The following is a 26,838-nucleotide window of genomic DNA, read 5'->3' as shown; positions in this document are numbered from 1 at the left end:
AAGTGGCACGGTGGCTTGTTGCGGCGTCCGCGCGAACTACGGGACTATACGCGCGAACGGCCCTTACTTAAAAAACAACCCTCGTACTTAAGAACAAACCGTAATCCATACATATCACAAAAGTAGATGTATCTACGTATGTATATTCGAGGTGTGGCAATAAAGAAACTGGACTGGTTGCTGTGTGCATTTCCGGCTTCGTCGATGACAAAGAGAAGAATGGGGGAGAATAACCTCGGTACTGTCCCTGACATGCATACAGAATTTCACGCTGCTCTGGTGATTGGTCTAGCTGAGAGCCTTCTTAGAAACAGGTCTTGTGTTTGAGCTCTGTCGGTGTTACGCTACGTTCTAAAGTGAAATAACGTGTTAACATCAAATTCCTCACAAAACTTGGAAAACCCGCCACAGAAGTTTATGGAAACTGGAAATTTGTGTTAAGTTACAATGGGACCAAACTGCTGAGGTCATTGGTCCCTAGGCTTACACACTACTTAATCCAACTTAAACTAACTTACGGTAAGGACAACACACACATACATGCCCGAGGAAGGACTGGAAACCTCGATTGGTAGAGTCGCGCGAACCGTGGCAAGGCGCCATAGACCGCGAAGCTACCCCTCACGGCCAAGTTTATGGTATGAGTGTCTATCTCGTACGCAAGTTTTAGAGTGGCTTAAGACGTTCAGTGACTGTAGGAATGACGCTCAAGACGGTCCGAAATCAGTCCGTCCTTCCACTTGGAAACTAGTTGAGAATAGGGAGAAGGTCAGTAGAATTGTTCCTGAAGACCGCCGCCTGAGCATTCGAGCAAATTCGGAACTTGCTTACATAGATAAGGAAATGTTAGACAGATTTTGCACGATGATATGGGCACGACAAAGGACTGTACTGAAGTGATGCCAAGAATTCTTACAAACGAGCAAAAGCAACATCGAGTGGACTGCTGTGCCGACACACTTGAAAAAATTGTAAATGACCGCGACTACCATGGGAAAGTAATTGCGTGTGATTAAACATGGATGTTCAAGTACGATACAGAGACTAAGCGACAATCCATGTACCGGAGACCCCTAGGAAGAAGAAAGCGCGCATGAACAAATCAAAATTCAAAGAAATGCTGATTATTTTCTTCTATATCGGAGGGATTATCTACATTGATTGGGTGCCTGAAGGTCAGTCAAGCTTATTACGGAACTGTTCTGAAGACCCTCTGTGAACGTGTGTGACCAAATCTGTGGAAGAGTCGTTAATAGATTCTTCGTTAGGGCAACGTGTCGGTCAATAACGCGATGCCTGTGAAGAGACTTTTAGGAGAAACAGCATTGCAGTGATGGACCATCCACCGTTTTCACCTGACCGAGGACCATGCGACTTCTTTCTCTTCCCAAAACTGAAGTCTGCTCTGGAAGGTACGAGGTTCGAGTCCGTGGATGCAGTGATGGAAAAAGCGACGAACCTCCACAACAGCATGACATAAAATGACTAGCAGCACTGATTCTAAAAGTGCAAAATTCGTGTGGAGCAGTGTAGGAACCGAGGAGAGAACTGCATTGAAAGGGACAACATTTCAGTTGTGTAAGTTTCTTTCAGTAAAGAGCTAGAGCATGAGTCCGGATTATTTCCTGCCACTCCTCTTATGTTTGTGTATTTTTTTTTTCGACATCTCCTCCTAAAACCACTGAACAGGTTTCAGCCAAAACTGATACTCACATTCCTTACTGTCAGGCAACAACCGCTGTGGGGTTAAGAAACATCATATGTGGCATCATGCATAACGTTCAGATTTATTACTTCTGTGCTATTAACTCTACTTGCAATAAATTTTGCACACAGTATCGACATATGCTCCTAAACACATGTACAAAATTATGTAATGGCACTACACGTAGGTCAGGAGATATGACATCATAAACACTGAGATGCGTGAAAACCTGCCGCATTATGCATGACCTTTAAATTTGTTACTTCTTTGCTACTACCTCTTTTCACAACGTATTCCCAGACAGTATTCACATATGCAGTTCGATCTACCTACACAAATATATTATTGTACGACACATAGTTCAAGAGACATGCCGTGATAAACACTGAAAGCCGCGCGGGCTAGCCTTGTCACGGCCAGCGCGGCTCGCTCCGTCGGAGGTTCGACTCCTCCCTCGGGCATGGGTGTGTGTGTCGTCCTTAGCGTAAGTTAGTTTAAGTTAGATTAAGTAGTTCGTAAGCCTAGGGACCGATGACCTCAGCAGTTTGGTCCCATAAGACCTTACCACAAATTTCCAAACACTGAGATGCGTGAAAAAATATCGCATCACGTATAAAGTTAATACATTCGTTCTTTACTACACACATCAAAAAAGTTTTGCATCACCTCGGTTCCGAGAGTTCCGGAACTTGTACAGAAAACTGGAATAGAGGTCAGCATAAACATCATATCCGCCCTTTTTATTGCTCATGAAAACCACACATCGCATGTTGTACCACCATACAGCGAGACTTTCAGAGGTGGTCGTCCACATTGCTGTACAGGCCGGTACCTCTAATACCCAATAGCACGCCCTCTTGCATTGATGATGCCTGTATTCATCGTGGCATACTATCCACAAGTTCATCAAGGCGCCATAGGTCCAGATTGCCCCAATCCTCAACGGCGTTTCGACGTAGATCCCACAGAGTAGTTATTGGGTCATGTCGTTCATAAACAACCCTTTTCAATCTATCCCAGGCATGTTCTACAGGGTTCATGTCCGGAGAACATGCTGGCCACTCTAGTCGAGCGATGTCGTTATCCTGACGGAAGTCATTCATAACATGTGCATGGTGGGAGCGCGAATTGTCGTCCATGAAGACGAATGCCTCGCCAATAAGCTGCCGATATGGTTGCACTATCGGTCGCATGATGGCATTCACGTGTCGTACAGCTGTAACGGCGCCTTCCATAACCACCAGCGGCGTACGACGACCCAACATAATGCAACCCCAAAACAGCAGGGAACCTCCACCTTGCACTCTATGGACAGTGTGTCTAAGGCGTTCAGCCTCACTGGGTTGCCTCCAAACACGTCTCCGACGATTGTCTGGTTGAAGGCATTTACGAAACGCATCGGTGAAGAGAACATGATGTCAATCCTGAGCGGTCCATTCGGCATGTTGCTGGGCCCATCTGTACCGCTCTGCATGGTCACCAGGTTGGAAATATGGACCTCGTCATGGACGTCGGGAGTGAAGTTGCGCCTCATGTTACCTATTTCGCACAGTTTGAATCGTAACACGACATCCTGTGGCTGCACGAAAAGCATTATTCAACATGGTGGCCTTGCTGTCAAGATTCCTCCGAGCCATAATCCGTAGGTAGCGATCATCCACTGCAGTAGTAGCCCTTGGGCGGGCTGAGCAAGGCATATCATCGACAGTTCCTGTCTCTCGGTATCTCCTCCATGTCCGAACAACATCGCTTTGGTTCACTCCGAGACACCTGAACACTTCCTTTGTTGAGAGCCCTTCCTAGCTCAAAGTAACAATGCGGTCGCGATCGAATCGCGATATTGACCGTCTAGGCATGGTTCAACTACAGAAAACAAGCCGCGTACCTCCTTCCTGGTGGAAGACTGGAACTGATCGGCTGTCGGACCCCCATTTTTGGGCGGGATTAGTGACATCTCTGAACAGTCAAAGGGACTGTGTCTGTGGTGCAATATCAATAGTCAGCGTCCATCTTCAGGAGATCTGGGAAGCGGGATGATGTCTGTAGTAAGAGCTCCTAGAGTCGAGCCAACTGAAGGAAATCCTTCACACCCGGCAGCGTTTTTGACAGCTTTCAACTGCGAAGCGCAAACGCCCGTAGGAAGAAACAAAAGCCGTCCATACAGCTGTGAAGAGCCGTTGTCAAAGAGACGTTAACCAATCGTACACAGCTTCAGGATCATCTCACACCTAGTCGGAAGAACATGCAAGGCTTCGTTTCTAACACAAAATTGACAAAATGGATGCCTGGGCAATGGCGGGTTTGTCAGTTAGTAATGTTATAAATGTTCATGGAGGAACGTCGAAAAAAAGTATGACTTTCTCGTCAACGACACCCACTTCCACTGGTTTAGTGAAATGACAGAAAAACGTGATCAGAACGACCGAACAGGGATTAAAACATCTGTCTTTCCAAATAATCCCAGTGATGTAACATATAATTCCGAGTTCATTATAAAGGACAATTATTAAACTTGGAACTTAGTAACACTAATGATTTTCTTTTATTTTGATCTGGCTGGCTGGCTGGGACATCCTATATATTATTAGGGACCGAAGAGGCGGTGTCCTGTCTTATTCGGTATCGGGGAGCTGATGAGTTCGTTTAACCGTGATCAACATAAAGTGTGCTAGAGTGGAGGGATATAATTGTTATTGTTGGGGATGGAGCCTATGGGGCTAGCCTGTAGGCTCGAGACTTTCCCACAAGATCAAGTAGGCCTGGTCTCCAGCACTTTTCAGGTGGGATACATGTCTAGTAGTTCTAACAGGATGGAGAAATTTCCGAAGCAGTGTCGTGAGAGAGAGAAAGGAATATCGAAAGGCAGTGTCTTCTTGTTGCTCATGAGGTCGTTTGGATGAAAGATGTAAATGTTTAAACAATTTTGAAGTTTGCCGGGGGGGGGGGGGGCTACATATCCAAAGTTATCGATAAAGTTATTTCGGCAGTACAGAAAGCTGACAAGTCTTCGCAAGTGTTTCCCGTGCGTAGGCTTGAAATTATGATCAGTCGTTTCCCAGTTCTTTACGCGACTTTTGTTTTTTAGCATTGCACATGATGGGTAGGATTGGCGCTGTTTAGTGAAAGACATGGACTCGATACGGCTGATTCAAACCAGTTGTGTGCATTTTTTTTCCGTCCAAGTTGGAAATGTTGTAATTCTGGTGTTTCCCACAACCTACGTAGCTTTGAACTGCTAGACTTTGTGAAGAGTTCAGTGGAAGTAGCAAGGAATTAGTTTGTAGCGCTGTTTTGATACTTAGCGGAATATTTATGAATACACTGTAGTTAGGCTGCTATATGGTTTTTGTCTTCGGAAATAGACTGAGAATGAATTCTTGCGAATCATAGCTAGGCTGGCGACCATTATTCAGACTATTTTAAAAGTTGAGCAGCGCTTATAACATATCCACATAAGTCAATAAACTTTTCATTGATTATCGCCGAATTTGATTTCAGGACCACAGCAACAACTAGTACACGCGAATGGGAAAATATGATCTCTGAAATCTGCCACATGTATTGTTTCGCTTAGCAGTTGAATTACAAAGTTATTTGTGATTTAACTGAAAAACAAATCAGTACAGGTATCCGTTGTCATTGGCTCCACGAAATAGGGTTCGGCCATTTTCGTTCGCTTGTAATATGCTAATCTGTGCAACGACATTTGATGTGTGTCTTCGAAAATGACAGACCGTCAAAACTGCACTCACAGCCAATAAATATATTGACACCCGTAAGCGGTATGCACCATATTAAAAATATTATGACACATTATTTCTGCTTCATTGCTTCCTTGACATAACAGTTCAGATATTCAGTAGCATTGTTAAAGCGATACTCTAAATTGCAAATACCAAACACCTTTGCTATAAATTTGTGTGCCTCAGAGAAGTTTCTCTAGATATGTTTATTAAAGACGTAGACTGGAAAAGGTCAAATAGACAAGCTCTTCTCTTAAAGCACAAAGGAAACAGCCAAGTTTAACCTCAGCTTTACGTGTACTCATCCACAGAGTTTACCGCTACCAGTACATAAATCACACTGCAGTTACTTGAGTTTTGAAGACACAGCAATTACGCACGATACGATGAAGTCGAAGTATAAGTCTCCACATTCGATCACTTCGTTATCCAAATGTTTCACTTAACTTCAGTGTACGTAGTCGGTAGGTGTTTCTCAATAAAGAGATCTTGCGTAATAATTACGATGCTTAACTCTTCATAGTAGACGTATATTTCTATCATGGTTCGAGCTATGTAAATGAGGGAGATACAGGAACCTTACCTTACACGGGCCATGCACATTACGACATTATAATAGCTGGTGAACAAATGTTCTCCAGGACTCACCTCATCAACATTCATTTCAGCGAGCAGGATGTGCCTTAGCTATGAGAGAAAAAGCTAGTACAGATTTCTTTGCTATCGTGTTTACCTTGAGCGCTCATGCTCTTGTGACTGCTGTATCCGCATCTTTTCTCTTATGCAATACTTTGTTTGTCCCTTTCCCGTTCTAATTGCTCTGAAATTGTGCTGTCGAGCACAATTTCTGTAAGATCCGCGCCCCTTCAGGGATACTTTTGTTTGAGTAGAAATGTCCAATCATTATTTTCAGCAATCCTCCAGCCACACAAAAAATGTACAGTACCTGGAGAAAACCTTTGTAAGGCCTCTAAAAAGACATCGTTTCGTATTTTATCTACCCACACTTTATAATCCTCGTACTTGTTGTGGCGAGTCACAGTAAAATGTCTTTAATGGTAAAATGTGTACCTGTATCTTTGTGTTTTGTTACTTATTTCTTCAAGAAGTCGGTAGTTAGAGGGAAGTGTGTGACAGTAACCAATTCTATGGCGATACGAATAACGAAATCTGAAAACCACACAAATTATTTATTCCTTACGAAGTAATTCCATGTTGTTTCAGTGATAAGCTTTCTCATTGTATTAACACCTACTTAAAACTGGAGTATAAGCCCTTGATACTATGTCGATTAAGTTGGTTTACGTCATCCAGTGACGTTTTGCTAAAAGTATTCCCAACTTTATTCACCAATGCTTTATAGCTACTAAAAGATTTTATCACTTAGATATGTCGGAGTGCTTGCAATTGTATCCTAGCTACAATAACAAATGAAATTTTCCGTAGTTTCCTAGGATAAAACAAAGCAGACTGCCCCTATCCTATACTCAGCCAGTTTAGAAATACAAGATCACAAAAGAAAGAAAAAAATATTTATCACTTGTTATAAAAGAAGATACAATGTATTGCTGCTTATTGTCAATATGGATACTTGAGTGTATTTCTAAGGCCAGGAACACTTAGGCATTATCACCAGGATCGGCGACTGAATATGGCACAGATTTGTCTCTGGGTTATCTATCTTGAACGCTGATCCGTAATCGACTGTCAGTTCGTTTACAGTGTGTAATCTACCGTAACACTTACGTACAGATATAAAATAAATATTATTTCTAATCTAATTCAATTACTTGTTTATTGACAGATACACAGCGTTCCAAGTCTGGTACAATGTTAAAAATTTCGTTTTCAATATAAAATAGTGGTCTAGTAGCCAGTGTGTATTTTGTAAATGATGCCTACCTGTCTGACCAGCGGCATTTTTGAGAGATATGACTGCATTATCAGCTACAAGCCCATCGCGGCCCAAAATTATATATATTGTATTAGCAATATACTGAAATCATAACTCAACGTGAAAGCTGTGAAGTTAATGATAGTTATGATATTTCAATTGCGACAGGAGGTTACACATACAAATTATTTTTGTCAAGAGTTTTCGTCTCAGCTCCATCGATTCCCAGTTTAAAAACATCAATTTAAGGATTTTTGCTACTCTTTACTTATCACGATACAACTACTGCCATGAAATTTAATACGTTGTAAATTTACTGACAATCTTGATTAGAAGGATTCAGTTGTTAATTAATAATTTTCTTATTCAGTGGTATACCACTTATGTCCAGTAACCTGCGTGGGTAGCGATGAGTTTCGGGAGGTAAATAACTACCTTATCTACTACCAATTACGACAATAATTTTGCCCACTTCCTCTAAGAAAATTATCGTTCTAGTTACTTGTCCTTCAACCCCCCCCCCCCCTCCCTCCTGAACCCACAGATTCCATATTCTGCTAACAGTCATTGGATCTCGACGAACGCGAGCAGCAATGTCGCGATACGATGAACCGCAATCGCGATAGGCTACAATCCGACCTTTATCAAAGTCGGAAACGTGATGGTACGCATTTCTCCTCCTTACACGAGGCATCAAAACAACGTTTCACCGGGCAACGCCGGTCAAGTGCTGTTTGTGTATGAGAAATCGGTTGGAAACTTTCCTCATGTCAACACGTTGTAGGTGTCGCCACCGGCGCCAACCTTGTGTGAATGCTCTGAAAAGCTAATCATTTGCATATCACAGCATATTCTTCCTGTCGGTTAAATTTCGCGTCTGTAGCACGTCATCTTCGTGGTGTAGCAATTTCAATGGCCAGTAGTGTAATTCCTCATTTTTTCAACCGAAACTGGCCTAGAAAAAAAGTGCCGCGTTACTTACTGAATGCCTCTCGTGACACGCCGCCAACTGGTGACGTCACACAGGACGCCATGGGTCGAAGCAGACGGGTGGAATCGGATCATGAGCTTGACCCAATTATGCAGCAATGTGCGAAAATGCGTCGGTGGCAGGTAACACATAAAGACTGAAAAGCTGACCTGTTACAGGCTTACGTAACATTGTAATTGATGTTATTAAGGCTAATTGGTAGTCGAAACTGTAGACAGTAGACTTACTGTTTACGTAACCAAATTAGTTTTTTTTTATAACGCCGTATACTTTGTGCTTGCTTTCAGTCATTCTTCGGGAGAACCTACAACAATATGAACTCGATTTCGGAATGCAAAAACAACAACGAGTGTATTATCGACAAGAAGAATCGGACGTCCTGCAAGGCGTGCCGCCTCAAGAAGTGCATCGAGGTCGGCATGTCCAAGAGCGGCTCCCGCTACGGCCGGCGCTCCAACTGGTTCAAGATTCACTGTCTGCTGCAAGAGCAGCAGCAGCAGCAACAGCAACACCAGCAGCAGCAGCAGAACGGGCAGGACGGGGGCGGCATGGGCGGCGGCGGGCTGCCCCTGGGGGCGGCGTCACTGTTCGGCGGCGCGCCACCCGGCCTCTACCCGCCCTCCTTCTTCGCCGGGCTCAACGGAGCCTTTCCCGTGCTGCCGTCGTCTCCGCTGCCCAAGCGCCGCAAACTCGAGTCCAGTAGCTCCGACGACTCCTCGGGCGCGTCCTCCGTTGACGACGAGACCGCCGCCATCACTGCAGGGTACGTATTCTCGAAGCCCAGGCACTCCTAACTCTTCAGTCAATACAGCTAAATTCTGGATTGTGGGTACAAATTGCCGGAGATGACCTCTGAGATCAATAGGATTTTACGAACGTAAGTCCAGAGAGCACGATTTTCATACTGAACGTAATCTTGTACAAGATATTCCTGTGCTTCTCACAAAACGCCTCACAGAGAAGGTGTACTTCCACTTACTCCGGAATATTCTACTTTTCGTACTGAGTGCCGGCCGAAGTGGCCGTGCGGTTAAAGGCGCTGCAGTCTGGAACCGCAAGACCGCTACGGTCGCAGGTTCGAATCCTGCCTCGGGCATGGATGTTTGTGATGTCCTTAGGTTAGTTAGGTTTAACTAGTTCTAAGTTCTAGGGGACTCATGACCTCAGCAGTTGAGTCCCATAGTGCTCAGAGCCATTTTTTCGTACTGAGCCGGCCGGAGTGGCCGTGCGGTTATAGGCGCTACGGTCTGGAACCGCGTGACCACTACGGTCGCAGGTTCGAATCCTGCCTCGGGCATGGATGTGTGTGATGTCCTTAGGTTAGTTAGGTTTAAGTAGTTCTAAGTTCTAGGGGACTGATGACCACAGTAGTTAAGTCCCATAGTGCCCAGAGCCATTTGAACCATTAGATTTTTTTCGTACTGAAAGAAGTGCCTTTGGCACTCCGGAAGATCTACAGAGTGATGGTCATCAAGCTGTGTTTAGGGAAGCACACGTTTCTTGCTATTTGTCTCGCAGAGTCTGACTTCCTCCAGTTGCACAGTAAACGCTAAATGTTCATAGGAGTAGTTCGAGCTCGCTGCTTTTTGTTTTCATCAGAAGTTTTTGACATATTTCAATTCAAAAATCGGCGGGAATTATCGATCTTGTGTGAGCTTCAGAGGGATTGAAAATGCATAGAAGAAAAAAATACAGAAACAGGAAGGAAGCCAGCAGTCAGTCGCAACTCAGCACATAGTATTATACATGTAGATCTCAGCTACAGAATAGCTATAATGTGCTAGAAACATAATAAATACAAACATGGTACCTCTGTGTTTCATATATCACATATCACATGGCAACATCTATTCTGTAGCTGAAATCTAGATCTGCAATAAAGAACAGACTGGCAGATTGAGTAGTGACTGATTGCTGACTTCTTGTTTTGGATTGCTTTACACTCGTTGAGCACAATGGTTCCAGTGGAATCCACATGATGAAAAAAATATATCTGTAAACTACTGCTATCTTCCAAATGCGTGGCAATATTATGTCCGAATTCATTACAGTGAATTACACAAACAAGTCACTTTTGTCTAATACGATACTAGCTGAATACCCCGGCTTTGTCCAGGTATTTATGTATTTCATCTTTCATATGACCTCCTTACAACTTGATGGCATTCGAACTGCCTCTTCATAACTCTCTGTGTCTTTGTCTTTCAGCTGCGTTCCTACAATCGCTTCCTTTTCCACCTGCCGATTTCCTACCTTCCACATGCGCCTATACCTCTCTCTCCTCACCTCTCTCTTTGTCCATCTATTCCTGTATCTCTCTCTGTCCGTCTCCTCATCCTCCTTCTTGTATGCATCACCCTCTCCACATTCTCCAGTCCATCTCTTCCTACACCTCCTCTCTCGCTGTTCACTGCCTCCTGCTCCTCTCTGTTTGTCCATCACTGCTATTCCTCCCCACTGTCACAGTATACCAAGCTCCTCCACACCCCTAGCTCATCTTCTCCTTCCCCCTCTCTACTCAACTTCTACTCCCACTCTCTCTACTCTTTTTTTCTCCCACCTCTCACTATTGTGTGTGTGAAATCTTATGGGACTTAACTGCTAAGGTCATCAGTCCCTAACCTTACACACTACTTAACCCAAATTGTCCTAAGGACAAACACACACACCCATGCCGGAGGGAGGACTCAAACCTCCGCCGGGACTAGCCGCACAGTCCACGACTGCAGCGCCTTACACCGCTCGGCTAATCCTGCGCGGCCTCTCACTATTCATCTACTCCTGCTCCATCTCCCTACCACCTGATACACCCTCTGTTCTTAAACATTAAATCTTGCCCACCCTTGCCATCCAACTCGTCCAATCCCTTTCTCTTTGTCCACCTCCTCCTTCCCCTCTTCATCTCATCCTCCTCTTCTGCCTTCTCCCTGACTCGGTCCCTCTCCTCCTCCCCCTTTGGCTGCCCATCTCCTCTGACTCAGCTCTGTCTGTTCATGCTATCATGCCATTTACCTCCCTACTAATGTTGTGCAGGATAGCCTGTATGGCAGGGGCTGATAAAAACACTTTTTACCACATATTTATGCTCGTGTTAGAGCTATGAAGTTATAAATCACACAGTGCTGCTACTTGTAAAGCTTTCTGTTTCTGTGCCACATGAGGTTGAAATCGATCCAGAGGTATTTAAGGAGATCCTGGACATACATACATACATATTGCTACTTTAATTTATATATAGATTAGCAGATATTGTATCGCAAAATAAGGCAACTTTTAGTATGGTGTGGAAAGTACTGAAGATCGTGTTTGTATGTATATATTTCATTTCTTTTGAGGAAGAAAACAGAAAAAATAAATAAAGAATAATGAAATTAACGTTATTATACATAGAAATGAAAAGCAGTTATTGGCTGAGGTCTGTTACATCAAAAGACAACATTTTATCGTCAATAAAGTCCTAATGAATCACAAATAATTGTCATTTACACATACAAAAAATTGGTTCTTTTAGAGACAAAAAGTAAGGCAGTCGACATCTTAAAGATTGGTTTGAACTCTCACAGTGATTCACTAAGCATAGTCGTTTGCGATGAGGGATACCCCATCTTCTTCTGTCCTTAGTACTGTTCGTATCAGCTGGTTGTAGGGTGACCTATAGTTGACGTGGACTACAAATGAACTGCGTATCTTAGTATTTATCATAGCAAAAAATAATTGCCGCAGGTGAAAAACGTGTTTGCTGTTAGCCGCAGCCCAGTAACGCCAGATTTCTCCGCACTGTCCCAACGGGTACTTTCGTCTTACGTCTCACATTGATTTCTGCGGTTATTTCACGAAGTGTTTATTGTCTGTTAGCACTGACAACTCTACGCAAACGCCGCTGCTCTCGATAGTTAAGTGAAGGCTGTCAGCTGCTGCGTTGTCAACGGTGAGAAGTAACGTCTGAAATATGGTACTCTCGGCACACTCCTGACAATGTGAATCTCGGAATATTAAATTGAAAACGATTTCCGAAACTAGATGTCCCATGTGTCTAGGTCCAACTACCATTCCGCGTTCAGAGTCTCTTAATTCCATCGTGCGGTCATAATCACTTCGGAAACCTTTTTTCACATGAGTCACAGGAGTACAAATAACGTGCATATCGCTATTCCATGACGTTTATCACCTCATGGTAAAGTACCGATATTCATCGATCGACGTTTGGATACCCCGATTCGTTGTAATGTGCCAGACATTGTGTGTTCACTTCACTACAAGTTGCGAACAATGACAGTGACTTCCGTCCTGTTATACTGTGTTTTCTGAAACTGAAGGGCAACCTTGTGTGTGTGCACAGGCTCATGTCACGACTGCACGGGGGCCCGCGGCCACCGCCGCTGTACCACGGGCCGGCGGCGCCCCCGCACGGATCGCCGCAGCTGCAGCCGGCGCCGCCCCCGCAGGCGCGCTTCCTGTACCCCAGCCTGGCGGCGCGCACACCCGTCAACGGCGCCGGCGTCGGCGCGCCCGGGGGCGGCGGCGGGCTGCTGGTGCTGGGCGGCGACCTGCTGCTGTGCAGCCCCGCACTGGCCGGCGTCGCCGTCGAGCAGGACCAGCCCATCGACCTGTCGGTGCGCGGCCGCCCCAAGTGCTGCTCCGATTCCGCACCCACCTCGCCGCCCTCGGCGGCCGGCGACTGCGACGAGGCGCTCGACAGCACCGACGCCGCCGACCGCCAGCGACGGGACGGTCGGTCGACGCCTCTCGACCTCACCAACAAGAGGGCGGCCGAAGTCCCCCAGTTTGGCTGAGGCCCACTTGACCTTCCTACACCAGATGAACTCATATAAGCAACGGTTGAACCACCTCCTCTGCTTGTCCTCAACTGGGCTAAGGAATTGTTTCGGGGTGATCGACCAACGCCTCGCGATCTCACCAACAAGAGGGGTACCGAAGTCCCCCAGTTTGGCTGAGGTCCACTTGACAGACCGACACCAGGTGAACTCGTATTGGCAGCGGTTGGACTGCCTCCGCTGCTTGTCCTAAACTACGATTAATGAATTGTTTCGAGTTGAACGGTAACGCCTCTCGGCCTCACCAGCAAGAGGGTGGCTGAAGTATCCCAGTTTGGCTGAGAGCCATTTGACCTGTCCGACACCACATGAACTCACATTGGGAGCGATTGGATTGCCTCGCCTGCTTCTTCTCAGCTACCATCAAGGAATTCTTTCAGGGTGATCGACCAACGCCTCTCGATCTTCCCAAAAAGAGGGTGACCGATTTCCCCTGACCGTCTGACACTACGTGAAATTATATCTGCAGGGGTTGGATTTGCCTCCTCTGTCTGTCCGCAGTCACGGTGAAGGAGTTATTTTGGGATCGTCAGTCGGCTCCTCTCGACCTCACCAACAAGATGACTGCCGAAGACCACTTGAGTGTCTAACGCTACGCAGGCTCATATCTGCAGCGGTCTACTTGTATTCAACTGCGGCTAAGGATTAGTTGTGGAATATTCGTTCGCAATAAACTCGTAATGATAGTGCACTCGGGCTGGAAGAAACTGGTTCATTTTCTGCTGCAGTAAAAAAAATAAACTGACGGCATGTAACAATTTGAGGAACGGCCTGATACTAGTTTACATATTTTTATGCAAGTGTGCTTCCATATCTGAACTGACAGTACCATAGAGGATGCGAGATCCATCCCTAGTACTGCCAAATATTTTGTGTCGATAAGAGGAGTAGACTGATGTACACCTAGTGAAGACAGTTGAGTAGCTGCAGCTCCCAAACTGTCATTAGTGGATCACGGGGAGAATGTTATGCTGGGGAAAAGTTCATTCAGTAGTTTTGTGTGCAGACGTCTTAGAATGAAACAATGACTTCTACACATTTACCTGTTCTCTCGACCTGATCATTGATTATTTTGTATGTTGTTACATATGTGCGGATTTACACCGTCTTTCAATGCTTATCTTGTAAGTACGAAACTCCAGCTGCATCCAGTTCTATTCTCCCCCTGAAGTTTCAACTGCAAAGTGTTTGAATATTATCTGAATCCACTCTCTGAATAAAGAGAGGTGTAAACATTTCGCAGCCGTAGCTGCAGTTGAAACAAGAAAATGATTATAGCTGCGCAACCGAAATGTCGTTTGAGCAATCATTTCACAGGTAAAACTTGAAGATGCACGATGTGCGCATATCTGTCGATGCTCAGAATATGTGAAATGCCCCAGCGAAAGACACCATAAGTTTACCAACTAGGTGCCATCTTACGTTAATGATAGAAAGCACCACTTGATGCAGGACTGCAGGTATCTTCTGTTCTCCCATTTCACAGAAGACTTTATTCCAGACATCTTTCAGAATTCCGAAACAGCATCTCGTACGGGCTGTTCTTACATTGCACTAGCGAAGTAAACGAAATAACTACGTACTGCGTCTTACGCACCTCCAAGTGCTTCCAGTACCTTAACGCCATAGATAAGCTGATAGGGTACTGCGAAGCTCTGTTTTGAGATTTCTATGAAGTAATTCGCATCAGCAATAACTAGGCCGAAGGCAGCTACTTTGGGGAGACCAAATGCTTGACAGACGGAAATCGTGAGGACACGATTAGGACTGAATGGCTAGTCTCGTCGCCGTGTCCAAGGGGATGCCTGTTTTCAATTTCATGCGCAGTTCATTACGGAGTGCCCTCACCTACCACTAATACTTCTTTAATGGGCAGTGCTGAAAAGCAATCTCCTATCGCGAGGTTAATTTACGAAGCAACTGAGAAAATGAAATTGACTAAAGCTAATGTATTTTAAAGGACCGAATTTATCACGCTTGCCATTTTAAATTAACGCCTTGAGTGGCTCACTCTTATTGGACCGGTAATGACCCGGAACAGGGAGGCCATACCTAGCTGTTAATATCATCTCAATTCCTTTTAATGAAGACATGATACACTTTCGTACAGCTCAGTTCATTAGGAAAGCATCACATTCATTTGCATAATGGATCTCTGGTAACGACGTACTCATCTTGCTGGCGATCAGGATTACCAAACCTATAGCATACAGCGCTTGTGGCACTGGAAAACGGGGCCTGCCAAGGAGTGCAAGATATATGCCGATAATTGGCAGCGATAGCTACGAACGCGCTTTATTTGCGTATCCAAACGGGGATTACGAAATTCCTTGTGAATCTGCTTTATTTCAGTAGCTACAGATACTCTCTGTTAAGGTTTCCTTGAGTGAAATAGTGAAAACTCGACTCTGCAGATGTTTATTCCTTCCTAATTGAAGGAACGCTTTAAATGGCCAGTTTTTTTTATTAAATAGATTACGTTGTCTGCTTCTTTTAGTATTTATCAGCATTACAAAAACTCGAATTAGCAGATATTCTATACTGATTTTTTTTACAACGAAAACTGAAGCCTCCTTAAAGGAATTTTTTTAGGCTTACTACCGCATGTTCTTTACCGGAGGCATATATTTTTGTATGATAATATTACTCGATTTCATGTGTGTTAAGAGAATTGTAAATACTTACTTTTGTTGCATATTCTTTAGTATCTTGTTTGCTTTTTTGTAAAATATTATGTATTTTGTTATTATTTAAGTAATTCAATGGAGCAGATGAGTTTCATAGCGTACTGATATACGCACTTCGTGCACTGTTCCTTGGGAAACATTTACGTCCACTTTCACTGTTGGAGCTCCAACGTATCAAAATAAGGCCAGTAATCAACAAAAGTATTGTTTCACAATAAAATGTTATTCGTGCTTAAAACTGGTTTTTCATTTTCATTTTTGATGTGTATCTTGGTAACATTGTACAGATTTTGAACACACGGTGCCTTGTTTGTCATAAACTATTTCACAGCAGTCTTAAAGGACATCGACTATTCCAGCTTTAGTACGGTGAACAGTAGTTTACAGAAACTCTAACGGGAGGCAGTCACTGACTCACAGCGCAAATCTTCTAGAATTTTTAACACTACATAAGCTTACATACCAAACTAAAATACCACCCATCTGGAAGAAAGGCTAATCCACGAAACACTTTCAGTTTCTAACCGTTGTCCAGAACACAGGAAGATGACTCAATGTCGAAAGCTGCGGAAGTTTACGTCCAAGACACAAAATTAAGGTGAATAAACCTACCTTTACAATAACGCTATACATTTATGGTAAAATAAATCTTAAGTTCTACAACTGGCAAATGGAAACCGAAAAAATGAAAAGAATGAATTACATCATTTGGCCTCCAGCGGATTCAAGAATTCTTAGCTATAAATTCAGAAAGTGGCGGTTTGATTTTGCTATCGCAACCACGACAGATATATGCTTTTGAACAGAAACAACATACAGATACGTAATAGAACTACTTCAGTTTTTATCATCTACAGCTTCCTGAAGTAGAAAGGAAGTTATTTCTTTATGTCTTACCACAAGCTCTATTATCCTGTCCCTTCTTCTTTTCATTGTCTTCCATATATACATATGTCTTCCACACATATATATATATATATATATATATATATATATATATATATATATATATATATATATATATATATGAAAGACAATGAAAAGAAGAAGGGACAGGATAATAGAGCTTGTGGTAAGACATAAAGAAATAACTTCCTTTCTACTTCAGGAAGCTTATCTTATCAGTGCATCTAATTTTCAACATCCTTGTATACACCACATTCCAAACGCTTGGATACTTTCCTTGTGTGGTTTTTATACAGCGCATGATACACTACAATACAATGCTGTGCTCCAAACAAATATCCTCAGAAATATCTTGCTCAAAATAAAATCTATGTTTGATCCTGGTTGTTGTCTTTTGGCCAGAAATGCCGTCTTTACCTGTGTAAGTCTGCTATTTATGTCCTCCTTGCTGCATCCGTCTATGTTATCTTGTTTCCAAGAGAGTAGAATTCCTTCACTTCGTATAATTCGTGGTACACAATGTTAAGTTTATCGCTTATATCGTTTCTGCTACTCTGCTCAACTTTCGTCTCTCTTTGGTCTACCCTCAGTTCATATCTTACATTAATGAAACTGTTCACTCTATCGAACTGCTCCTGTAATGTTCTTCACTTTCACTGAGGAGAGGAATGACATCATTGAATCTGTCAGTGATACATTACACTCTTAATTTTAGCCGGCCGGAGTGGCCGTGCGGTTCTAGGCGCTACAGTCCGGAGCCGCGTGACCGCTACGGTCGCAGGTTCGAATCCTGCCTCGGGCATGGATGTGTGTGGTGTCCTTAAGTTAGTTAGGTTTAAGTAGTTCTAAGTTCTAGGGGACTGATGACCACAGCAGCTAAGTCCCATAGTGCTCAGAGCCATTTGAACCATTTTCTTAATTTTATTCCCATTCCTGAACTCTTGTTTTACTTTGTGATTGCTTCTTCGATGTACGTACGGAGGATTACAGGTGAAGGACTGGTGCTCTGTTTTACTCCCTATATCGTTCCCGATTATCCCTTCTTAATTTTACTTCTTGGTATTTGTACATATTGTATATTACCTGTCTCTCCCTACAGATTATACCTATTTTTCTGAGAATTTCGAACATCTTGCACCATTTTCATTATCGTACCGTTTTTTCGAGGTGATCTTTTACGTATTACTTCCATTATCAATCGCAGCGTTAGAACTGCCTCTCTGACACGTTTATGTTTTCTAAACTCAAACAAATCTTCAACTAACAGATCTTCAATTTTATTTTCCATTTTGCTGTATATTACTGCTGTCAGCAAATTGGAAGCATGAGCTGTTAAGCTAACTATGCGATAGTTCTCGCACTTGTTTGCTCTTGCTACCTTCGAGATTTTGTAGATGATATGTTTTCGGAAGTCTCATGCTTTATATCCAGTCTCATAGGCTCTACAGACTAACTCGAATAATCTTGTTGTAGTCACTTCCCTCACTGGTTTTAGAATTTCCGAAGGAATGTTGTCTATCTCTTCTGCCGTATCTGATCGCAAGTTTTCCAAAGATCTGTTAAACTCTGATACTGGATGACCTACGTATTCCATATCGACACCCTTTCTTCTTCTATCACGCCACCATTCAGTTCCTTCCCCTCGTAGAGACCTTCAGTGTACTCTTTACACCTAACCGCGTTTAAACCACGGGATTTCCACTGCTTTAAAGTTCACCGAAGGTTGTTTTGACTTTCCTATATGTTGAATCACCCATTGCGACGACCATTTCTTTTTAGATTTATGCAAATTTATCCTGCAGGCATTTCGCCTTGGTCTCCCTATACATCCTATTTACTTCATTCCTAAGTGACTTACCCAGTTGTATTCCTATCTTTTTCTTAACATTGCTTCATTCCTCGATCAATTGGTTTCTTCCGTTACCTAGGGTTATTCGCAATCATCTTCCCTGAACTTATTTTTTCTGTCCATTCCACATCAACTGAATTGATTGTTGGGGTATTAATTATCGCAGTATCTACATCCTTAAAAAACTTTAAACGCATCTACTCATTCTTCAGTACTTCAGTGTCCCGGGTCTTTGTACATTGGTTTCTCTGGTTCTCTCAGAAATAGACATACACTCTTGGAAATGGAAAAAAGAACACATTGACACCGGTGTGTCAGACCCACCATACTTGCTCCGGACACTGCGAGAGGGCTGTACAAGCAATGATCACACGCACGGCACAGCGGACACACCAGGAACCGCGGTGTTGGCCGTCGAATGGCGATAGCTGCGCAGCATTTGTGCACCGCCGCCGTCAGTGTCAGCCAGTTTGCCGTGGCATACGGAGCTCCATCGCAGTCTTTAACACTGGTAGCATGCCGCGACAGCGTGGACGTGAACCGTATGTGCAGTTGACGGACTTTGAGCGAGGGCGTATAGTGGGCATGCGGGAGGCCGGGTGGACGTACCGCCGAATTGCTCAACACGTGGGGCGTGAGGTCTCCACAGTACATCGATGTTGTCGCCAGTGGTCGGCGGAAGGTGCTCGTGCCCGTCGACCTGGGACCGGACCGCAGCGACGCACGGATGCACGCCAAGACCGTAGGATCCTACGCAGTGCCGTAGGGGACCGCACCGCCACTTCCCAGCAAATTAGGGACACTGTTGCTCCTGGGGTATCGGCGAGGACCATTCGCAACCGTCTCCATGAAGCTGGGCTACGGTCCCGCACACCGTTAGGCCGTCTTCCGCTCACGCCCCAACATCGTGCAGCCCGCCTCCAGTGGTGTCGCGACAGGCGTGAATGGAGGGACGAATGGAGACGTGTCGTCTTCAGCGATGAGAGTCGCTTCTGCCTTGGTGCCAATGATGGTCGTATGCGTGTTTGCGCCGTGCAGGTGAGCGCCACAATCAGGACTGCATACGACCGAGGCACACAGGGCCAACACCCGGCATCATGGTGTGGGGAGCGATCTCCTACACTGGCCGTACACCACTGGTGATCGTCGAGGGGACACTGAATAGTGCACGGAACATCCAAACCGTCATCGAACCCATCGTTCTACCATTCCTAGACCGGCAAGGGAACTTGCTGTTCCAACAGGACAATGCACGTCCGCTTGTATCCCGTGCCACCCAACGTGCTCTAGAAGGCGTAAGTCAACTACCCTGGCCAGCAAGATCTCCGGATCTGTCCCCCATTGAGAATGTTTGGGACTGGATGAAGCGTCGTCTCACGCGGTCTGCACGTCCAGCACGAACGCTGGTCCAACTGAGGCGCCAGGTGGAAATGGCATGGCAAGCCGTTCCACAGGACTACATCCAGCATCTCTACGATCGTCTCCATGGGAGAATAGCAGCCTGCATTGCTGCGAAAGGTGGATATACACTGTACTAGTGCCGACATTGTGCATGCTCTGTTGCCTGTGTCTATGTGCCTGTGGTTCTGTCAGTGTGATCATGTGATGTATCTGACCCCAGGAATGTGTCAATAAAGTTTCCCCTTCCTGGGACAATGAATTCACGGTGTTCTTATTTCAATTTCCAGGAGTGTATATTCAGACTGAAGTATGCGACTTTATAAATGTTTATATTATAATATGTGACTTCAAGATCACTTTATAATTAGGATATTCATATTACCGGATAGCGGCAATTCATTGTCGTTGTCAGATGTGATTAGTCCAGTAACAGCTTCATCCCGATTTATAACCATTCCAGTACACTTTGATCATCATGAAGTTGAGTGAAATATGTCAGTGAATTATACATAACGCCGTCACGTAGTAAAGAGAAAAATCGGTTGATGACAATTCAAATATTAACTTTAGATACAAATCCTAACGACGAACAGAAATTATTCCAACACGTAACAACCCTCACCCAAGAGGTGTAATCTTTTACCAGATTAACTGTCAACATTCTGTTCTGGGAGTATGAAAAACTGTTTCTTTAATGCAGATGTTCAAAAGTCTACCAACATAATAAATGTAAACCGTATGGAATCGTCAACAGTCGTCACATTTGATGTACAAACTTCAGGAGATAAGCGAACATGTTCAGTATCTCTTATAATTTTGTCACGCAGTTTTGGGCGAGCTGCACTGGAATTCCAAATAGTATCGTCACTTGAACTCTAAAGTAGGGTTGTATGTGAAAATGGAGCTGGCTGTAGGACAAGATCGCCACGATCAGTTCATCGCCGAGGAAACTGAACATCAGTGTGGTCTCTACAGTGCGTGCATGGTTTGCCATAGTTCTGTCACGTTTAACCCATATGAACCGGCCAATAACCATGTGTATATGTCTCGGAATGTTTGTGATAACATTTTTCCTTGTTGTGGTATTACCCTTTGTCGTTCTCCGTCTAAGATTAATTAATTGTCTATGACTCAATAATTAGTTCCACCGACTGTTTCATGTGGTTCTTGAAATAATTGTATAAAATTTTGTCGCCAAATTAACATTACGTAAAGATTGCTTTGAAAGAGTAATCGATAAAATTAATCGAAACTGTGTTCACAGAAGCGTTCCGGATCAAAGGACAACGGTTCTATCATACTGACAGGGTTGAAGAGCAGTGTTGAGGCCACGAATTGATTCCAGAGCTGGAAAATAGTTGGGGAGACCTTTCTTCTGATCGCGGAAAATAATTTGTGAAGACAGGAATCATGGTAGAAGTACATGTTTTGTCTATGACTTTTAGTGTATAAGCTACGATAAGATGAAAGTATGGAATTACGTTAAGCGTGAAAGAAATCAAGAAAAAATACGGCCGAGGTTTTGCCATGCACGTGGAGTGTAACTTCCTACTGAGTGACGTAAGTGACGCACGGACCGGCGCCGAAGGTACACACTTATCCTTCACAAAGATGGAGGTAACACAAGTCTTCTCGTTAACACTGTCCACCTAAAAGCGATCTGGGTATCAGTACTGTAATCATAAATGACATGTAACCTTTTGCAGACTAAACCTGAGCCCAGATTGACCTACTAACTATTTTAAAATCCAGCGTTAGAATTCCGACAGTATTCATGCCACCTTCGGCAATTTCCGGTGCGACGACTCGCCACAATCTGATCTACATGGCTGCTTTGCAATTCACACTTAACTGTTTGGCAGAGGGTTCATAGAACCACTTTCATACTACATCTACATATACTTCTCACTCCGAAAATGTGGCCGAGGGTATTTCTGGTACCACTAACTGATGCCTCGTTCCCTATTCCACTCGCGATTGTCGGTATGCCCCTGTATTAGCTCTAATTTCTTGAAATCTCTCATCGTACTCATTTCGCGAAATGTGTATAGGACGAAGTAGTAAGTTGTCTGACTCTTCCCGGAAAGAGGTCTCTCTAAATTTCGATAGTAAACTAAGTCTTGAGCGCTCCACCCTTGAATAGCACGTGGGAAAAATTAACATCCGAATCATTCCATTTCGAGTTCTGATTTTTCTTACTCATTCTAATGATAATTTCTGTCTATAAAGGTGATAGTCAACAAAATACAGCGTGAGTCACTAACTATTGCCGCCAAGAGTAACTCCTAAATTATGATAGGAGCTGAAAAGTGCACCGGACAACGGGGGCCGTAATCTGACGTTGGTTTTTTGTTGCTAGGTGGGGTCGCTTCAGTGATATGAAGGTTAACTTTCTTTTTTTTTTTTTAAATTTGATGCTATAGTTTGGTACTTATTTTCTGATTGCGGCTATCGAAACGAATCCAATGATGTGTAACAGTAAGGTCTTTGAAAGTCAACGAAGGTAAAAAAAGTGGCATGAACGTCCATTTACAGAAGGTGTTCGAAGTGATGACCATTGGTATCAATGCAGTGCTGCAATCTTCCTATCATGGATTTAGTGGTATTCTTTATCACTTCAGCACTTATCGAAGCACTTGTTTTGATAATTTTCTCTCGTATATCGTGCAAATAGTTCATATTCGCCGAATACGGCGTATCCATCTAACGTGCCATTGACATGTAAACACCATTCGACGGTTTCGCATTACAACATTAATAGGAACGGTAAGACTAGTCGAATCAGGTGAATGTGAATGATGTAGTCCTTCGAAGTACAAGTCGATATGCATCTCATCTACGCAGAATAAGGTTGCTAGTCTGCTTTCGAAGGTCGAGTGGAGATGGTAAGGAGATGGTGAAACTCGCTCGCAGTTTGAGTGTCAAAATCCAATAATTCAACAAAAAAGAACGTTAAACTAAATGTACAATGACCACAGATGTGCGTCAGAGACTAAATCACTTTAACAACTGTTTTAATGCTGTTTTTAATTAACTGTAAAGTAAAAATTTGACTAAACAATGAAATAATGAGTGCTTTCGCTGGGAATCTCAAGCTGGCTGCGTGTCTCTACATTTCCACAAGCCTTTTGACACGTTTCCTCGCTACTTCGGATTAAAGTGCATGTCTGTGGAGTATAGTGTAAGTTGGGCCAACTGCGTATCGTTTCCAGACAGAAGGGCTGTACCTTGCAGCAACTGACGGTAATTCATCTTGCGAAAGGAAGTGATATCTCCGATTCCTCACTGAACTGTTACAGTCACTCTGTTGTTCTCTATCCCTATAAAAGATCTAGGAGAAAATTTCAGCAGATCTTTTAGTCTGTTCGCAGGTCATGCTGCCCTTTAGTGTCTATTAAAGTTCTTAGAAGATCAAAACGAATTGCAAGATGGTTTAGACAAGTTACCTGTATGGTCTGAAAAGTCACAATTGATCATAAACAATAAAAAGAGTGGGGTACTCCACAGCAGTATTAAAGGAATCCCTTAAATTTCGATTAAACGATAAATCACACAAATTTAAAGGTTACCAGTTCAACTAAATACCTAAGGATTACAATTACGAACAACTTAAATTGCAACTGTCATAAAATGTTACGATATTGCAGTGCCTGTGTTGTTAGGAAGAACGATGCAGTTTTCCTTCGGACACACGTGTTGTTTGGTCCGAAGAAACACTGCATGTAATATCGTGGCCGCACTGTTTAGGGGCGCCATGTCACAGATTGCGCGGCCTCTCCCGCCGGAGGTTCGACTCCTCCCTCGGGCATGGGTGTGTGTGTTGTCCTTAGCATAAGTTAGTTTAAGTAGTGTGCAAGTCTAGGGACCGATGACCTCAGCAGTTTGGTCCCTTAGGAATTCATACAAAAAATGGTTCAAATGGCTCTGAGCACTATGGGACTTAACATCCGAGGTCGTCAGTCCCCTAGACTTAGAATTGCTTAAACCTAACTAACCTAAGGACATCACACACACCCAAGCCCGAGGCAGGATTCGAACCTGCGACCGTAGCAGCAGCTCGGTTTCGGACTGTAGCACCTAGAACCCCTCGACCACAGCGGCCGGCAATTAACACACATTTGAACATTTTGCAATAGATCTTTTATAGGGATAGAGAACAACAGAGTGACTGTAACAGTTCGATGATGAATCAGAGACATCACTTCTGTTTCACAAGATGACTTACCGACAGTTGCTGCCAATAACACGCCGTCGGCACAACTTACACTATGCTCCACAGGCATGCACTTTAATCCGAATTAGCGAGGAAAGGTGCCAAAAGCCTTCTGGAAATGTAGAGACACGCAGTCAGCTTGAGATTCCCAGCGATAGCACTCATTATTTCATTGTTTAGTCCAATTTTTACTTTACAGTTGTTAAAGAGATTTAGTCTCTGATAGACATCTGTCGTCATTGTCCATTTAGTTCAACATTCTTTTTTGTTGCAGTATTGGATTTTGACACTCAAACTGCGAGCAAGCTTTGCCATCTCCTTACCATTTCCACTCGACCTTCTAAAGCAGACTAGCAACCCCTACTCCTCTTCATCTACATCTACATGGTTACTCTGAAATTCACTGCGTCTGCTACTGTAACATACGTAGCAAAACAGATGGCGTCTGCGCCAACCTGTCTTTGAGAACAGACTCTCACTGTCCCTCAGCTGCCGCCGTGCTCACTTCCATTGCTCCTTATATTTTTACAGCTCACAAATCCAAATTTAATATTGTTTCTAACAGAAGGATGGAACCATATAGAATGCCTGACTCGCTGTGACCGAAAATATGGAAGAGAGGTGTGGCTGCGATGATAACGTTGTGAAGGGGCAAGTAGATTCAGTGTTCCGCTAGGACAGACATCTAACAGTTCGACAGCATTTTTGTTTTCCGAGTTTTGTGTCGTAGATAACAGTAATTTTCTACACTTTTTTGTAGTGCATATTAATAAGCTATATGTTGTCACTCCTGACTGATGTGACGTCTAAACAGAGAACTGCAACTTGAAGAGGCAGTGCATCTATGGGTTAAGCTGGATAGCGTAGGTCTGCAGTAGAAGTTTCTGAAATCCGTACCCAAAATGAACCAGAGTTCATGTGCTCACCTACATGTTAAGAGACTTGAAACGGAAGTGCATGGTGTGCTGAAGTCTCTTCGAATCATCTGATATAAATTTATGTCAGTGCCACCAGTGTCTACGCCTGCATATTATTGCTAGCACGCGTTGGTGCAACAGCGACGTGAAATCGCTGGTCACCAAGGTGAGCCCATTGTCACCTGTCAGCAGCTGGAGCGATGGCGTGCCGCGCATACCCCGGCTGCACAATTAGAATGGTGCGCCGCTGACAATGGTAGCCAGAAGGAGTGCGCAGGGCCAGTGAACCGCGTAGGTCGCGCACGCCGGCTGGTGGCGAGCGTGAGAGCGGAATGCGTGCCACGCCCACCGGCCGCGCCGAGCCGCCCGGCCCACGCGCCGCAGCTCGCGAAAATAATGGTTCCGCTCGTGCTGGAGGTGCCGGCGCTGTCGCTACTGACGAGGTGAACACGGCAAGTGCCATAACCCTATTTCCCACCACCTTCGTTCAGTGGAAGAGGAATCAAAATAAGCAAACACCGGCCCCGGTTTATCCGTAAATACTCGGCCACTCGTGAGAAAACGAGAGTCAAAGTTTTCGACGTGATTTAGATGCGTTTCAGCGTGTGATAGCCTCAGACGAAATTATAGCACAGTGGCTAGCACCGCCACCTCTCACTTCTGCGCCCCATGTTCTAAGCCTGATTATTGTTTTCATTTTATTCATTTATCTATTCGTGTGCGCAGATGGTTACTACACGGATATTTTTTTTATCAAGTTATGGGATACAAAGGCGTTATACTCATCGTAAAGTTGCAACTAGGTTTCACAATTAGTGTCATACATTTACTGTATAAAAATGTGTCTACGGTATTTTCAGGAGTCAAAATATTTTTAATTATTGTATTTTTATATTTCATTCTTATATCAGTTCTTATATTTTATTCTAGTGTTTACATCACACGAAGATTTGGTGCATTCCTTTGGATGATACTGATCGTAGAATTAAAAGAAATTCCGAACACCACGAGCATAGCACGAAGGCAGATTTGCCACAGTTACATTTCTCCGTAAGAATGTCACTAGGGAAAGAAACGCTAGCATCACTGAAATTTCATGTGTTGGTAATAATTTCACCGCAAACCGCGCATGACGGATCACTGTACCGAAAACTGGCGCTTGAAAATGATTATGAATCAAGATACGCAACAGAAATTTGAGAAAAAATTTCAAAAAAATTTTTCATTGATTTATTTTATACACTTAGCAGACGAGTAAAGACAACGTTATTTCAGCATACATTGGAAAACAATCGTGTAGTAATCTTCTATAGACATGGGTAGATAAATGAAAAATAAAAACAATAATCGGGTCTCGAACAAGGGACGCAAAAGTGTGAAGCCACGACTCTGCCCACTATGTCACCGCTTTTGCTAAACTGTTTTACTCCCTAAAAGGCACTCACAGTACGTCGAAAACTTTGACCGTCCTTTTCTCAGAAACGGTCGAGAGTTTTCGGAGAAGCCGTAAAATGTATGCGCTAATATTGACTCCTCTCCTACTGTGCGAAGTTTCTAGAAAACTGGGTTATTATGTCACTTGCCGTGTTCATTTCTTGAGTGATATAAGCCTTAAAGAAAAAAGAAACAGAAGAAACAAAAAAATTTGGGCAGCACTCGCGCTCTGAGGGTTCTGTAAACACTTCATTATGTATATA

General features: G+C 43.8%; 1 protein-coding gene across 1 annotated transcript in view; it reads left to right on the top strand.

Moving 5' to 3' along the window:
• LOC124788745 (knirps-related protein-like) overlaps positions 1–16,093 on the top strand; it is a 172,363-nt gene extending 156,270 nt beyond the window's left edge. Inside the window, exons 3-5 of the mRNA XM_047256027.1 lie at positions 8,621–9,096; positions 12,673–12,754; positions 12,926–16,093. Coding sequence (XP_047111983.1) covers positions 8,621–9,096; positions 12,673–12,754; positions 12,926–13,126 — 759 coding nt within the window. The 3' untranslated portion in view covers positions 13,127–16,093. The remainder of the gene's footprint in view (positions 1–8,620; positions 9,097–12,672; positions 12,755–12,925) is intronic.
• The last annotated feature ends 10,745 nt before the right edge of the window (positions 16,094–26,838 follow it).

This window comes from Schistocerca piceifrons, chromosome 3 (assembly GCF_021461385.2).
Source record: "Schistocerca piceifrons isolate TAMUIC-IGC-003096 chromosome 3, iqSchPice1.1, whole genome shotgun sequence".
In the NCBI taxonomy this organism is placed as follows: domain Eukaryota; kingdom Metazoa; phylum Arthropoda; class Insecta; order Orthoptera; family Acrididae; genus Schistocerca; species Schistocerca piceifrons.
The sequence above is the reverse complement of the archived record's forward strand: the minus strand, read 5'-3'. Positions and strand labels throughout refer to the sequence as shown.